At 59.5% G+C, this 12,921-nt stretch overlaps 1 protein-coding gene across 1 annotated transcript; it reads right to left on the bottom strand.

Annotated features, from left to right (window-relative positions):
• Nucleotides 1-7,054: 7,054 nt before the first annotated feature.
• Nucleotides 7,055-7,851, bottom strand: LOC116832329 (uncharacterized). Its single transcript, XM_032793027.2, has one exon. It carries the CDS (start codon nt 7,794-7,796, stop codon nt 7,146-7,148), a length of 651 nt encoding a protein of 216 aa, XP_032648918.1. The 5' UTR covers nt 7,797-7,851; the 3' UTR covers nt 7,055-7,145.
• Nucleotides 7,852-12,921: the final 5,070 nt, after the last annotated feature.

Raw genomic sequence — 12,921 nt, 5'->3', positions numbered from 1 at the left:
ACCACGTTCCCTGACCGCGTGCACTGAAACAAAGGGACATTGGTGAGTATTTTTCACCAGGACGGCAAACGTTTTCCATGCATGTTGCATGTTTTTTGTGATTCCCCCCCACACACACACCTTTTTCTCGGGGAGGTTTTTGTAGATTCCAAGGCGTCTGTGATCAGCGTCTCTGACCTCCACCCCGTGTAGCCCCAGGCCAGAGACCTGCCCTGAAAGAATCCCCAGAGCAGAACTGTTAGAAAACCAGCTAATCTTGATGTAACAATTGTCAGTGATGGAGAATCCGCCATGACCCTAGGGAAATTGTTCCGATGGTTAATTACACTCACTATTCAAAATTTACACCTTATTTTCCGGTTGGCATTTGTCTAGCGTTAGCTTCCAGCCATCGGATGGTGTTGGACCTTCCTCTGTTGGACTGAAGAGCCGGTTTAGTAAAGATTTGTTCCCCCGGGAACAAGTCACCCCTGAACCTTCTCTCTGTGCCCCTAACTAGATTGAGCTCCTGGACTCTCTCCCTCTCAGGCGGGTTTTCCCACCCTTTAGCCATTCTCCTGGTTCTTCTCTGACTCTTCTCCAATTCGTCAACATCCTTCCTGACTGGTGGGCACCAGAACTGGACACGGGATCCCAGCAGTGACAGATTGAGGGGTCTGCCACTCGAGATCTCCCCGTTTTTGCATCCCATGATCGCATTAGGTCTTTTGGCCACAGCGTGACACCGGGAGCTCCTGTTCTGCTGATTATCCACTGTGTCCCCCAAATCTTTGTCAGAGTGGCTGCTCCCCAGGAGAGGGTCCCCCTGCCCACCCGCCTGCCCCCAATCATTGTCAGAGTGGCTGCTCCCCAGGAGAGGGTTCCCCAGCCCACCCGCCTACCCGGCTGACATCTCTGTTCCTAGCTGGATACCATGGCATTTAGCCATATTTAAATACAGCTTGTTTGCCTGCGCTCAGTTTACCAAGCGCTCCAGCTCAGTGACCTGGATCAGTGTCGTGGCCTCTTTGGTACTGGCCACTCCTGCCATTTTTAGGTCACCTGCCTGCCAACTTGCTGGGCAATGATTTTGTGTTTTCTCGCAGGTCATTGATAAAAATGGTAAATAGCGTCAGGCCGAGAACAGGTCCCCGAGGGACCCCGCTGGAAACGCACCCGCTGGATGACGCGGCGCCAATAACGGTTACCTTTTGAGCTCTGTCAGTTAGCCAGTATTTAAGCCATTTATCATAGGCCACGTTTATTGGGCACCATTCTACTGTCTTAATCAAAATGTTGCGTGGTACCAAGTCAAAATATTAGATCAAAACGATGACCTTTATCAACCAAGCTTGTAATCTCTGGAGCATCGGGGGAAAATTGATTTGTTTTGCAGGTTATTTTCCACGTTGTGGAGGGGAAATGCCCCCACAATGTTTTATATCGGATGGGAGACGTTCTGGTTATTTTTGAGGTTTGGGGTGGGAAAAAAATTTATTCCACAAAGGTGAAAAACAGCGTGGTGAAAACTGGGCGGGTGAACACTTCCCCCACCCGCGCTCCAGAGCATCCCCCAGCAGGACATACGTGGGGGGGAGATTGCTGCTAGCAGAGGATTTGGCTGAGGTATTTTCACTCTCAGCCCAGTCCCCACCGCTTGGCCATGCCATGGCCTCCCCGACTGCACCACATGCCGACGACTGCTGCCCAGCCTGGATGTTGGCATTCAGTCCAGTGGCGGATGCACGGGCCAGCCGTGGGCCCCACCCGGCGCTCACCCCAGCGGCGGGTGCCTGGCCTGGAGGTGCCAGACCACCCACCGGTGCTCCTGGAAGCCCTTTCCGCACAGGGCACAGCAGTGGGGGCGCGTTCCCGAGTGCACCCACCGGTGCTTGGCGAAGTTGGAGGAATTGTTGAAACTCTTGGGGCAGCTGGGGCAGCAGAAGGGGCGCTCACCTGTGTGGATGCGCTGGTGGGTGGACAGGGCCGAGGACTAGGTGAAGTGCTTGCTGCAGACGCCGCAGGCGAAGGGGCGCTCGCCCGTGTGCACCCACAGGTGCTCCTTCAGGTACGTGGCCCGCTTGAAAAGCTTGGAGCACACAAAGCAGATGTATTGCCGGGCACCGAGCGGGGGAACTGGCAGCCTGCTGTGGGGAACGGGCATCGAGGCTTGGGCGCCAGGGAGTGGCGTGGACCAGTTTGACCTGTCCAGGAGCAGCAGGGCTCAGGCCCCAGGGAGGGGCATGGACTGGCACACGCAGCTCATGGGCATCAGGGCTCGGGCACAGTTGGAGTACCCGGTCCAGCTTTTCCAGCAAGAAGCAGCAAACAGGACCACCCTCCTCTTCCTCAGCCGTTCTTCCTCCATCGCCAGCTTGTCTGCAGCCCGAGTCACCGGGGGACAGCCCGGCACGCGTGCCAGGGACAGGGGAGCCCTGCTCTGCATCTCGCTCCACTGCCAGACGCTGCCATGCCCCAGGGCACCAGCTGTCCACCAGCCCCACTGCCGACAGGGACGGGCAGCCACCGTTAGCCGGAAAGTCAGGCCTGGGGCCCCTGGCAGAGAACCCGAAGGACACCCAAGTTAGCGCCAGCCCCTTGGCATCACCGCTGCCATCTTGCGCCAGGTCCTTGGCACACCCATCAGTGTCCCGCTGGCTCGGGGGGGGGCAGGGGGGCAGGCGGGTTCGCTGCCCGGGGGCTGGGCGTGGATGCGTCGCTGAAGCTCTTGGGGCAGCCGGGGCAGCAGAAGGGGCACTCGCTCGTGTGGATGCGCATGTGGCTGGTCAGCACCGAGGAGTGGGTGAAGCGCTTGCTGCACACCCGGCAGCGGTAGGGATGCTCGCCTGTGTGTACCCGCTCGTGTGCCCGCTGGTCCGAGGAGTGCTTGAAGCGCTTGGGGCAGAACGAGCAGGCATAGGGCTTAGCCATGGGGCTGGTGTCCCACCCGGTGCCAGGGTGTGGCTGCAGGGGCACTGCCAGCAGGGCGGGCTGGGCAAGGAACAGGCGCGGCCCCGGGCGGGTGTGGCAGCAGGCGCTGAGGCCACCGGCCCCCTCCTGGCACAATGGCTCCGAGACGTACTCGGGGCACCCGGCTCCTTCCTCCTTCACCCTCACCACCTGGATCTCCAGGGTCTCCCCCGCCAGCCTGCACTGCCCCGTCATGGTGGCTGGGGTCTCCAGGCCACCCCCCAACCCCTGTGGGAAAGAAAGGGTGTAAATGCACGGGAAAGACAAACAGGGATGGGAATAGAACCCAGGAATCCTGGCTCCCAGCCCCTGACCCCTGCTCTACCCACTGGACACCACTCCCCTGCCAGAGCCAGAGAACCCAAGAGTCCTGGCTCCCAGACCCCCATCCCCCTCTACCCACTGGCCCCCACTCCCCTCCCACAGCCAGGGAGAGAATGCAGGTGTCCTGGCTCCAGCCCTTCAAGTGAATCTGCTGAGTCTCGCACGGAGCAGGGGGGGCAGGATCCCCCCCAGCTGGAGTCTCCCCTGACCCATTTAACCCCCGAGTGGCCGGGGGCGATCCCCAGCCCCATGCACCGCCCCCGGCCTCCCCCTAGCCCCGGGCCGCCCCGCCCCTTTAAGGGCCCAAATCTCGGGATTTAAAGGGGAGGGCGGCGGAGATGTTCGTGTCCGGCCTTTCTTGTCCGCGGTCATAAAATCAAAGTTGGGTTGTTTTTCTTTAAAGAGACATGGCGGGGGGGGCAGGCGGTCCCCCCCGGCTTCCCCTGTCCCCACAGGGAAGGAACAGATACACCCCGCCCCCCGTTGGGCTGTGAAGCACGAACCCAGGAGTCCTGACTCCCAGTCCCCTAGTGAACACTCCCCCCCTCAGAGCCAGGGAGAGAACCCAGGAGTCCGGGCTCCCAGCCCTGCCCCCCTGCTGTAACCACCAGACCCCACTCCCCTCCCAGAGCCTGAGAGAACCCAGGAGTCCTGGCCCTCAGTCCCCCTGTTCTAAGCCACCAGACCTTGGGGTGGTCCATGGGAGAACCAACATCCAAACCCAGCTCACCTCTAAGCCAACCAATGAGCCAAGGTGGTTCCCTGGTCCCGAGTGGCTGGCGCGCACACACAGGGTGTGTCCACACAGCACATTGAGCCTGGCTCTGACTCACATTTGAGCCAAAGCCCTCACACAAATCAGCCTGACTGGGGCCAGCCCACACTCGGGACCTGGCTCCCAGGGCCCCGCTGGTGGGGGGGCAGAGTCCATGTTCTGCTGAGCCGCCGAGCCAAAGCCTCTCATTCTGCAGTGCGGACGCAGCTGTAAACCCAGGTTTCCAATTCAGTGTGGACATGCAGGCACCGGCTTGGCCACACTGATTCCCAAAGACCTGGGTACATAGTGCAGTGTGGACGTACCTTAACTGAGCAAGACATATGAGGGGCTGGGCCAGACACCCTATCAGCTAACGAAACTCACTGTTTCTGGCAGGAAGTTTTGAAAACCTGTCTTCTTTTTATCAAAATCTCCTGCTACATTTTTTGAGGGAGCTGCCCCAAAAAACAACCAACCCACACCTGAAAAAATGCATCTTTGAAAACCATTTTTGATGCAAATCATAGTATATATCAGGGTTGGAAGGGACCTCAGGAGATCATCTAGTCCAACCCCTTGCTCAAAGCAGGCCCAATCCCCAGACAGATTTTTGCCCCAGATCCCTAAATGGCCCCTAAGGATTGAACTCATAATCCTGGGTTTAGCAGGCCCATGCTCAAACCACTGAGCTATCCCTCCCCACAATGACAAGATCTTGGTTAAAACAAATTCTGGTGCAAAAATTCTAGTTGTCAAAATGTTTGGATCTTGAAAACCGACCACGTAAACAATTTAATTGGTTTGTTTCTGCTCATAAATTTCACCTTTCGAATATTTTTGTTGCTTGGTGAAAGTTTTGAGGGTTTTGTTTAAGAAAACGGTTGGTTAAACCATGTCGGTTTTTCAGCAAAAGTTTTCTTGCTGTTGGGAAACCATTTTTAGTAAAATGATCGTAAAAAAAATTTCAAGGTTGGAAAAACATGGAACAGAAAATTGGGGAAAATGTGTGTTTCTGCTAAAAAAAATTGCAACTATTTTTTATTTGAATTATGTGATTCACAGTTAAAATTTTTGTTTCAAAAACTGTTTTTTTCCCCCCCAAAACTATTTTCAGTTTAGAAAATGTATTTTTTGATAAAAAGTTTTGGGATTTTGAACACTGATTTTCAGTTGAAACAAACTGGGGTTTCAAAATGCATCTTCAGACAACTAAATTGGTTTTTCAACCATGTTTTCCATCCATTTCTTTTGTTTTTGGTATGAACGCTGGATTCTCAAAACCCCCAAACTTCTAATGAAAAAACTGAAGATTTTCACCCCTGAAATGTCAGTTTTCTTGGTCCAAACACCTGGTAAAAAAATATTTTCCATATTTTGCTGGAAAATATCTGTGGTAAGAAATGCCTGGTAAATAGCCGCTTGGGACCCAAAACCGTGTCTTGCCTGATGTACTTTTTGGTACCAACCCCTTCTCCTAGCTCCCCTCCAGCAATGAGCTGGACTCTATCACACCCGCAGCCCCTGCCCTGCCGGAATTCAAACCCCAGGCCCGACACTTCATTCCACACACACAAAAACCACCAAAAAAAAAGTGTTTTAATTAATAATAATTACAAAACCGAGATAACGAAGATTCCACCCTAAATCGGAGCTGTGGAGAGGGAGCAGCTGGCCAGGCCGGGCCCCTTGGAGTGATCTCGGCTTGACGTGAGGCCAGTTCTGTCATTGGATTTCCTTCTCTGGGGCGACTGGGAGGCGGGGAGTCCTTCGGGGGGGAGCATCCTGCTCCCCTGCCTCCACCTGCAGCCATTTGGGGGCGCCAGACCGAAAAACTTGATGTGAAGATTGGTCTTGGTGATGTTGGGCCTTCCGTGATGGCCCCCAGCCGTTGGTCACTGTTTGAGGCAGGATACAGGGGCAGATGGGCCTCTGGGACTGATCCGGGGCAGGGAGGGGTGGGATACCAGGTTAGATAGGCCAGTGGGGCTGCTCTATGGAGCAGGAGAGGGCCGGATACCAGGGTACATGGGCCATCAGGAGCAATATGAGCCTATTTCTAGGGAATGTAGAGTCACCACGACCCTCTATGGGGGTGGCCAGGACAACCCCGCTCCTCCCCTCAACCATTGGCTGTAGGACTGAGCTATCTGTCCCTAGAGGGAACAGGTCCCATGCCACATTCTCTGCTCCTCTGAGCCAGCCAGTCCCTGCCCAGGGCAAGATGGGAGCTGGCACCCCTTAGAGGGGAAAGGCCCCGTGCCCCATTCCTTGCCCCCTTGAGCCAGCCAGTTTCTGCCCGAGGGCTGGACGGGAGCCGGCACCCCCTAGAGGGGAAAGGCCTTGTACCCCATTTCCCATCCCCTAGTGAATTACCACCCATAACCCCAGTATTTACGTGAGTGCTCCAGGACCCACATGGGCTCGGACAGAACCAATCCAGGCTGCCCTGCCCTATCTGCGAGGGGCAGCCTCTGTCTTGGGCCACTGTGGGGGGCATCTGTGGGGAGGCCAATGCTTTGGGATAGGGCACAGAGGGGCTGCCCACAGGGGTACAGGGCACGTACCCCTCCCCTAGGCAGGGTGTGGGCATACAGTAGAGACCACCATGCCCCCAGAGTCAGGGGCCCATGTGGGGACAAGGGTTGCTACATGGCTAAGCCATGGGGAGCTGCCAGGCTGCCTCCGGGGCTCCCCGTGCCCATCGGAGTGCGGGCAGCGTTGGTCTGGCTCTGGGGCTCCCTGTGCCCGTCGGGGTGCGGGCGGTGTCGGTCCGGCTCCGGGGCTCCCTGTGCCCATCGGGGTGTGGGCGACGCCAGTCCGGCTCCAGGGCTCTCCGTGCCCGTCAGGGCAGCTCCCCGTGCCCGTCGTGGTGCGGCAGTGTCAGTCCAGTTCCGGGGCTCCCCATGCCTGTCGGGGCGGTGTCAGTTTGGCTCCAGGGCTCCCCGTGCCCGTCAGGGTGGCACCAGTCTGGCTCCAAGTCTCCCTGAGCCTGTCGGGGCTGTGCTGGTCCAGCTCCGAGTCTCCCTGTGCCCGTCGGGGCTGCGCTGGTCCGGCTCCAGGACTCCCTGTGCCCGTCAGGGCTGCGCCGGTCCGGCTCCGAGCCTCCCCGTGCCCGTCAGGGCGTGGGCGGCTGCTGGCGGTGCTTGCGCCGGATGTGCCGCTGGAGCGTGTTGCGCTCGCCGAAGCGCATGTGGCAGTCCTCGCACTGGAAGGGGCGCTCGCCTGTGTGCACGCGCTGGTGGTGGGCCAGCTCGCCGGTGTCGCGGAAGCTGCGCTGGCAGATGGGGCACTGGTGGGGCTTGCGCCCGGCGTGGGTGTACTTGTGCCGCTCCAGGTGGGACGTGCGCTTGAAGGCTTTGCCGCAGGCCCGGCAGACGTGGGGCTTGTGCTCCGAGTGGGTGATGCTGTGCCGCTGCAGGTAGGAGAGGTACTCGAAGGTACGCGAGCACACCGGGCAGCAGTACACCTTCCGCAGGCCCGCCCGCTCACCCACCGCGCCCGCCTCCTCCACCAGCACCGTGTAGGGCAGCCCCTGGCTGTCGATCAGCAGGTAGCGACCGTAGCGCGCGGCCTCGCCCTGCTCCGGCCCGGCCTCCCCAGGGCCAGGGGGCCAGGGTGGGGCCCGGGGGGCGCGCAGCCGGGCGGCCTCCTCATCCTCCTCCAGTTTGAGCCGGTGCCTGGACGGCTCCTCCCGGGCCGGAGGCTGGTGCCGGGAGTCAGCGCCTCCATCCCTGGGGGGCCGCGGGCCAAAGGTGTGGAGATCCATGGGGTAGGATCCCCCCGCTGGTGGAACCTGCTCAGAGCGTCTGGAAAGAGAAATGGGGAGGGGAGCGAACGATCAGGTGTGTGTCATAGACCCCGCACCAAATACAGGAGTCTCTGAGAGCTCGGGGCACGGACGAGGATGAGGCCTTTTCCCTCCAGGGGGCGCAGGCTCCCATTCAGCCCCTGGAGGTTCCTGGGTCCCAGCTCAGTTCCCAGTGGAAGAAGTGCCTTCCCACATCACCCCATGGTCACAGCAACACTCACTGCCCCCCCCTCACTGCCCCAATGCTCCTGTGCTACCCTCTGCTACCATCCACTACCCCTGGCACCCCCCGTGACCTCCCTCACTGCCCCGGCTCACCCCACTGCCCCCTCCTAACTCCCTGCCGCCCCTCGCACCCCCCACCCTGTCATCCTCCACTGCTCCTAGCACCCCCCGTCACCTCCCCACTGCCCCAGCTCACCCCACTGCCCCCTCCTAACTCCCTGCCGCCCCTCGCACCCCCCACCCTGTCATCCTCCACTGCTCCTAGCACCCCCCGTCACCTCCCCACTGCCCCAGCCTGGACGAGTCCCCAAGGGGCTATTTTACTTTAGGCACCTGTGCCAGCGTCCAGTTCAGGGTCATGACAGCTTGGTGGCACACGGCGGCGGGCCGCGCCGGGCACGTGACCTCAGCTTGGCGCGATCGGGGCGGCTCCAAGCGGCGGTGAGGTATCACAGCTCTGTTCCTGGTTTCCAGTAGGGGCGGCGGCACCGGTCAAACCGGATGGCATTTGGTGGTTCCGGGGGGTGGCGGTCTTTTGTTTTTTTCACCGTTTCAGGCTGTGGGGGCGGCACGGTCGGCTTGCGGGGCTGGTATGGTTTCCGCATCCAGGCTGGGGGGGCCGGGTAGTGGCGGTCCGGTTGTCCAGGCTGGGGTGGGCCGTGGCGGTTCGATCCAGGGTGTCCGGTCCCTAGTGGTTCCGGTTCTGTACGTCCAGCGTGGGCGCAAGACGTCCAGGCCCGCGCGGTACGGTCCGGTCGATCCAGGTGCGCCGGGTCGGCCCGGTCCGGTGCGGGGCGGGTACTGCGTGCGTCCAGGTGGGCGGGGCGGGTACGGGTCCGGTCGGCTCAGGGCTGGGGGGCGGGCCGGTCCAGCTCTGACAGCGCCGGCGATTCCCGCGCCGTTGCAAATGGTGCCGCCCCTGCGGGTCTGCGGCTGTGACAGCCCGGAGAGTCCGGCTGTGATGGGGGGGGGCTGGGGGGGTCCGTGCTCTGTTCCTCTGTCTCACAGTCCTCGCAACGCAGAGGAGCTGGAATGTCGCTTCCAAAAAGCGGACCGGGTGAGAACGACCGCGCTCCAATCTCGGCCCCGGGACACCCTGGTCCGAGGCGATACAAGGGTGTGGGGAGGCAGATACCCCACCACCAACTCCCTAAGGGAAAACCTAGCCACAACGACCCCGAGCAACTCCCGCATCAGCCGGCCGTGTCCCATTGATGCTGCATCCCACCACGCCACAGAGCTGGAGAGAAACCCAGTCGTCCTGGCTGCCAGATCCCCACTCCCCTCCGAGAGCCGGAGAGAACCCAGGCGTACCTTGGCTCCTCACCAGCCCCACTTGCCGCGCCGAAGCCGGAGGAGATACCCAGCGTCTGAACCCCTGCACTTGCCCCCTGCTCTATAGACCACTAGCCCCCACCTCCCCTCCGAGAGCCGGAGTATGAACTCCAGAAGTCGTTCTTTCTTCTCTCCATCTCTTCTCTTTTCTTCCTTCTCTCTAGCCCCGCCCCCCCCCGCTGTAACCACTAGACCCCACTCCCCTCCCAGAGCCGGAGAGAACCCAGGTGTCCAGGCTCTAACCACTAATTGAATGAATCTAAATTATCCCTATTTCTCCCCTTGTCTCTTTAGGGTATTTTCTCACTTGGCCACACTGCCAGGGGGCGGGGGGCTGTGGACGGCAGGTGCCCAGTGGGCCCTGTTCTGGGTGGTCTCCGATTCCCCTCCCTAGTTAGGGGGTCAGTCAGAGCAGAGCAGTGAGCTGGATCGGGGCCGGCGCCCCCTAGAGGGGAGAAGCCACGTGCCCCATTCCCTCGCTGCCGCCCCCCCCGCCCCCCAGCCAGCCAGTCCCTGCCCTTGTTTTCCTGGGCCAATCTCCCATTTGTGTGGGTGGTTGCTCAGAAGGGTTTTTGTTGAGAGATTGTGTGTGTGTGTGTGTGTACAGATCCCACAGAGCAGGGCTCAGCCCCTCCAGCAGGGGGCGACACACACACGCACGTGCGCGCACACACACACACACACACTTCTCTCTCTCTCTCTCTCTAGGGCTCATCCCCTCCATGCTGGACTCTTTTGCTCTTGTAACTTTAATATTGTTTCTCTTGGAAGCCGCCAGCTCCCCGTTCCCCCTAGAACGGTGTCCCCGGGCTCGTCCCCGTCCGGCATCTTTATTGCGCCGCTCACGCTCTTTGCCTTTCACCGGATCATTTTGCGATTACGTTCCCCCACGTGGCCGTCCACCGTCCGGCTCTCGGCCAGATCCTCCCCACCCCACCCCCATCCTCCACCTTGGGAAACAAAGGACTTGTCCCCAGTGCCATCCAAGGACTCAGACGCTCCGTCTTGTCTTCTGGAGGGTTAAAAGTCCCTGATCCGCATCAGATCCGGTCAGTGGTGGATTAAAAAATTTGGTGCCCCTAGGCCCTCAAAAAATCCCCCCGCCCCCCGCCGCCGCCTCACCTCAACACCGGCTGAGTCAAGGAGGGTCAGAGCAGGGCCAGCTCTAACTTTTTTGCGACCCCCTTAGTCACCAAACCCCCTGAGCGCTGCCGAAGGCCCCACACCTCCCGAGAACCGCGCCGCCGAAAGCCCCCCCCTTAGCGCCAAACTGTGCCGCCAAAACCCCCGAGTGCCATGCTGCCGAAACCCTCACCTGCCCAAGCGCCATGCTGCCGAAGCCCCCGCCCCCCTTAGCACCACACTGTGCTGCCAAAACCCCCGAGTGCCGCGCTGCCGAAACCCTCACTCACCCAAGCGCCATGCTGCCGAAGCCCCCGCTCCCTTAGCGCCACACTGGGCTGCCAAAACCCTCGAGCACTGTGCCGCCGAAGCCCCTGCCCTCCAAGCTGCGTGCTGCCGAAACCCCCACCCCCCCGAGTGCCATGCCGCCGAACCAAAAAACACAAAAAATAAAAACCCGAGCGCCGCTCCACCCCAAGGTGACGCCCCAAGCCACAGGAATGATTATAGGATCAGAAAACTGGCTGGAGAGCGACAGACTCTAGGAGCTCAGTCCAAGAGACAGTTCAGGGCTGGCTTGGTCCCCGGCTCGAAGTAACTACAAAAGAAACAAATCTTTCACAACAGGCTCTTCAGCCTAGCAGACAAGGGTCGAACCCGATCCGATGGCTGGAAGTTGAAGAGATCTGCTCGAGGTGTTACTGTGCGGCAGGTCTCCGGCTCAGGAGCTACATGAGGGCAAACGTGATCAAGCTGCTCCCTTCTCACCTGGGAAGTTGTGACTCTCGGCTCTGCAAGAGGCAGGGCCGCCCAGAGAGTGGAGCAATTTGCCCCAGGCCCTGCAGGGGCCCCATGAGCCCTGGCCCGGCGGTGGTCCGGGTCTTCGGCGGGGGCCCTTCAGTGCTGCTGAAGATGCAGAGTGACTGAAGGGCCCCCCCACCGCCGAAGACCAGGACCGCTGCTGGGTGACTACAAGCGACACAGCTTCCGCTGCTTCACCCCAGGCCTCCTGAATCCTCTGGGCAGCCCTGGCAAGAGGCTAGATTTGATGTTTGAGTCTCGGCTCTGTACGTCCCCTAGAGTCGGGCAAAGGCCTGGAGTTTGGGCTCGCCGCCAGGACTGAAAACCTGCAGGCTGGCAGAATCCCCCTGGGTCAGTCCCTATTCCTTATGAAAATATGCGTATGAGATAAATATGCCATAACAGAGATGTGCTTTTGTAGACTATCAGGGTTGGAAGGGACCTCAGGAGGTTCTAGTCCAACTCCCTGCTCAAAGCAGGGCCAATCCCCAGACAGATTTTTACCCCAGTTCCCTAAATGGCCCCCTTGAGGATTGAACTCACAACCCTGGGTTTAGGGGGCCAATGCTCAAACCACTGAGCTATCCCTCCCCTCTTTAGGCCAGCTGGCGCATGTGCAGTATCACCGGACAGGTGATCATTTACTGAATGCGATTGTTCTGCTCGGATGCCTGGCTCATTTCCGTATCTGAAGTTAGGAGGGTTGACTCTGTGTCTGTATTTCAGCTGGGCTCTGTAACACAGCTGAGTCCTCCAAGACTGGCCTGCAAGAGCCCCACAGGTTCAGGTGGGCTTGTCACCTGATACTAAAACATCACCTGGGAGTTCTCTCACTTTCCACTGTGAGGGAAGGGGGGTCAAACTGGGGAACAAAGGACTTCGGCCTTATGCAAATCCGATTTCAGGGTGGGCAGTGAGGTAATCCTGGTCCCCGGCTACCTCACCCAAGGTGACTGCTGGAAACAACTGAAGGAGGGGAGAGGAACTGGGCCCAGGCTGGAAGGGCCTGTGAAGAAGATTATTAGAACCACATTTGGGGGAGAACTCGCATGTAACCAGGATCGTTAGTGTGTGAAGGTTAGTTTGCGAGCTCTGCTTTGGTTTCTTGGTAATCTGTCCTGTTCTGTCCGCTGCCCCCTGAACTGCTTACAATGCCCCTGGTAGAGTTCACCCATTTCTTTCTGGTTTACAGTAGAACCCAGTTTGTGCGATTTCTGACTGGGGGGGAGGAGTTGTGCAGACCCTTCTCCACACTGAGAGAGGAGGCGAATTTCATATCATTTGGGTGTGTTCTCCAAGGATAGGGGGGACATCTGGGGCAGGGCCATCCCTGGACATTTTGGTGCCCTATGCAGCCTCCTGCCCCCACGAGGGGCATCCTCAGACCTCCGTGAGGGGGGCAGGAGCAGGCTTGGGGGCAAGGGGGGAAGCCGCCCCCCAGCACAAGCTGGCAGAGCGGGTTGGGGCTGGGGCGCTCCACTTCCTGCTGCCTGGTGAGCGCAGGGCGCGCCCGACCCCTGCTGCAGACCCCCAGGCTGTAGCTCAGGGGAAGGGGTGGAGCAGGGGCGGGGTTGGGGCGGAGCAGGGGCAGGAAGATGGG

Source organism: Chelonoidis abingdonii, chromosome 11, assembly GCF_003597395.2.
Source record: "Chelonoidis abingdonii isolate Lonesome George chromosome 11, CheloAbing_2.0, whole genome shotgun sequence".
Classification (NCBI taxonomy): domain Eukaryota; kingdom Metazoa; phylum Chordata; order Testudines; family Testudinidae; genus Chelonoidis; species Chelonoidis abingdonii.
The sequence above is the reverse complement of the archived record's forward strand: the minus strand, read 5'-3'. Positions and strand labels throughout refer to the sequence as shown.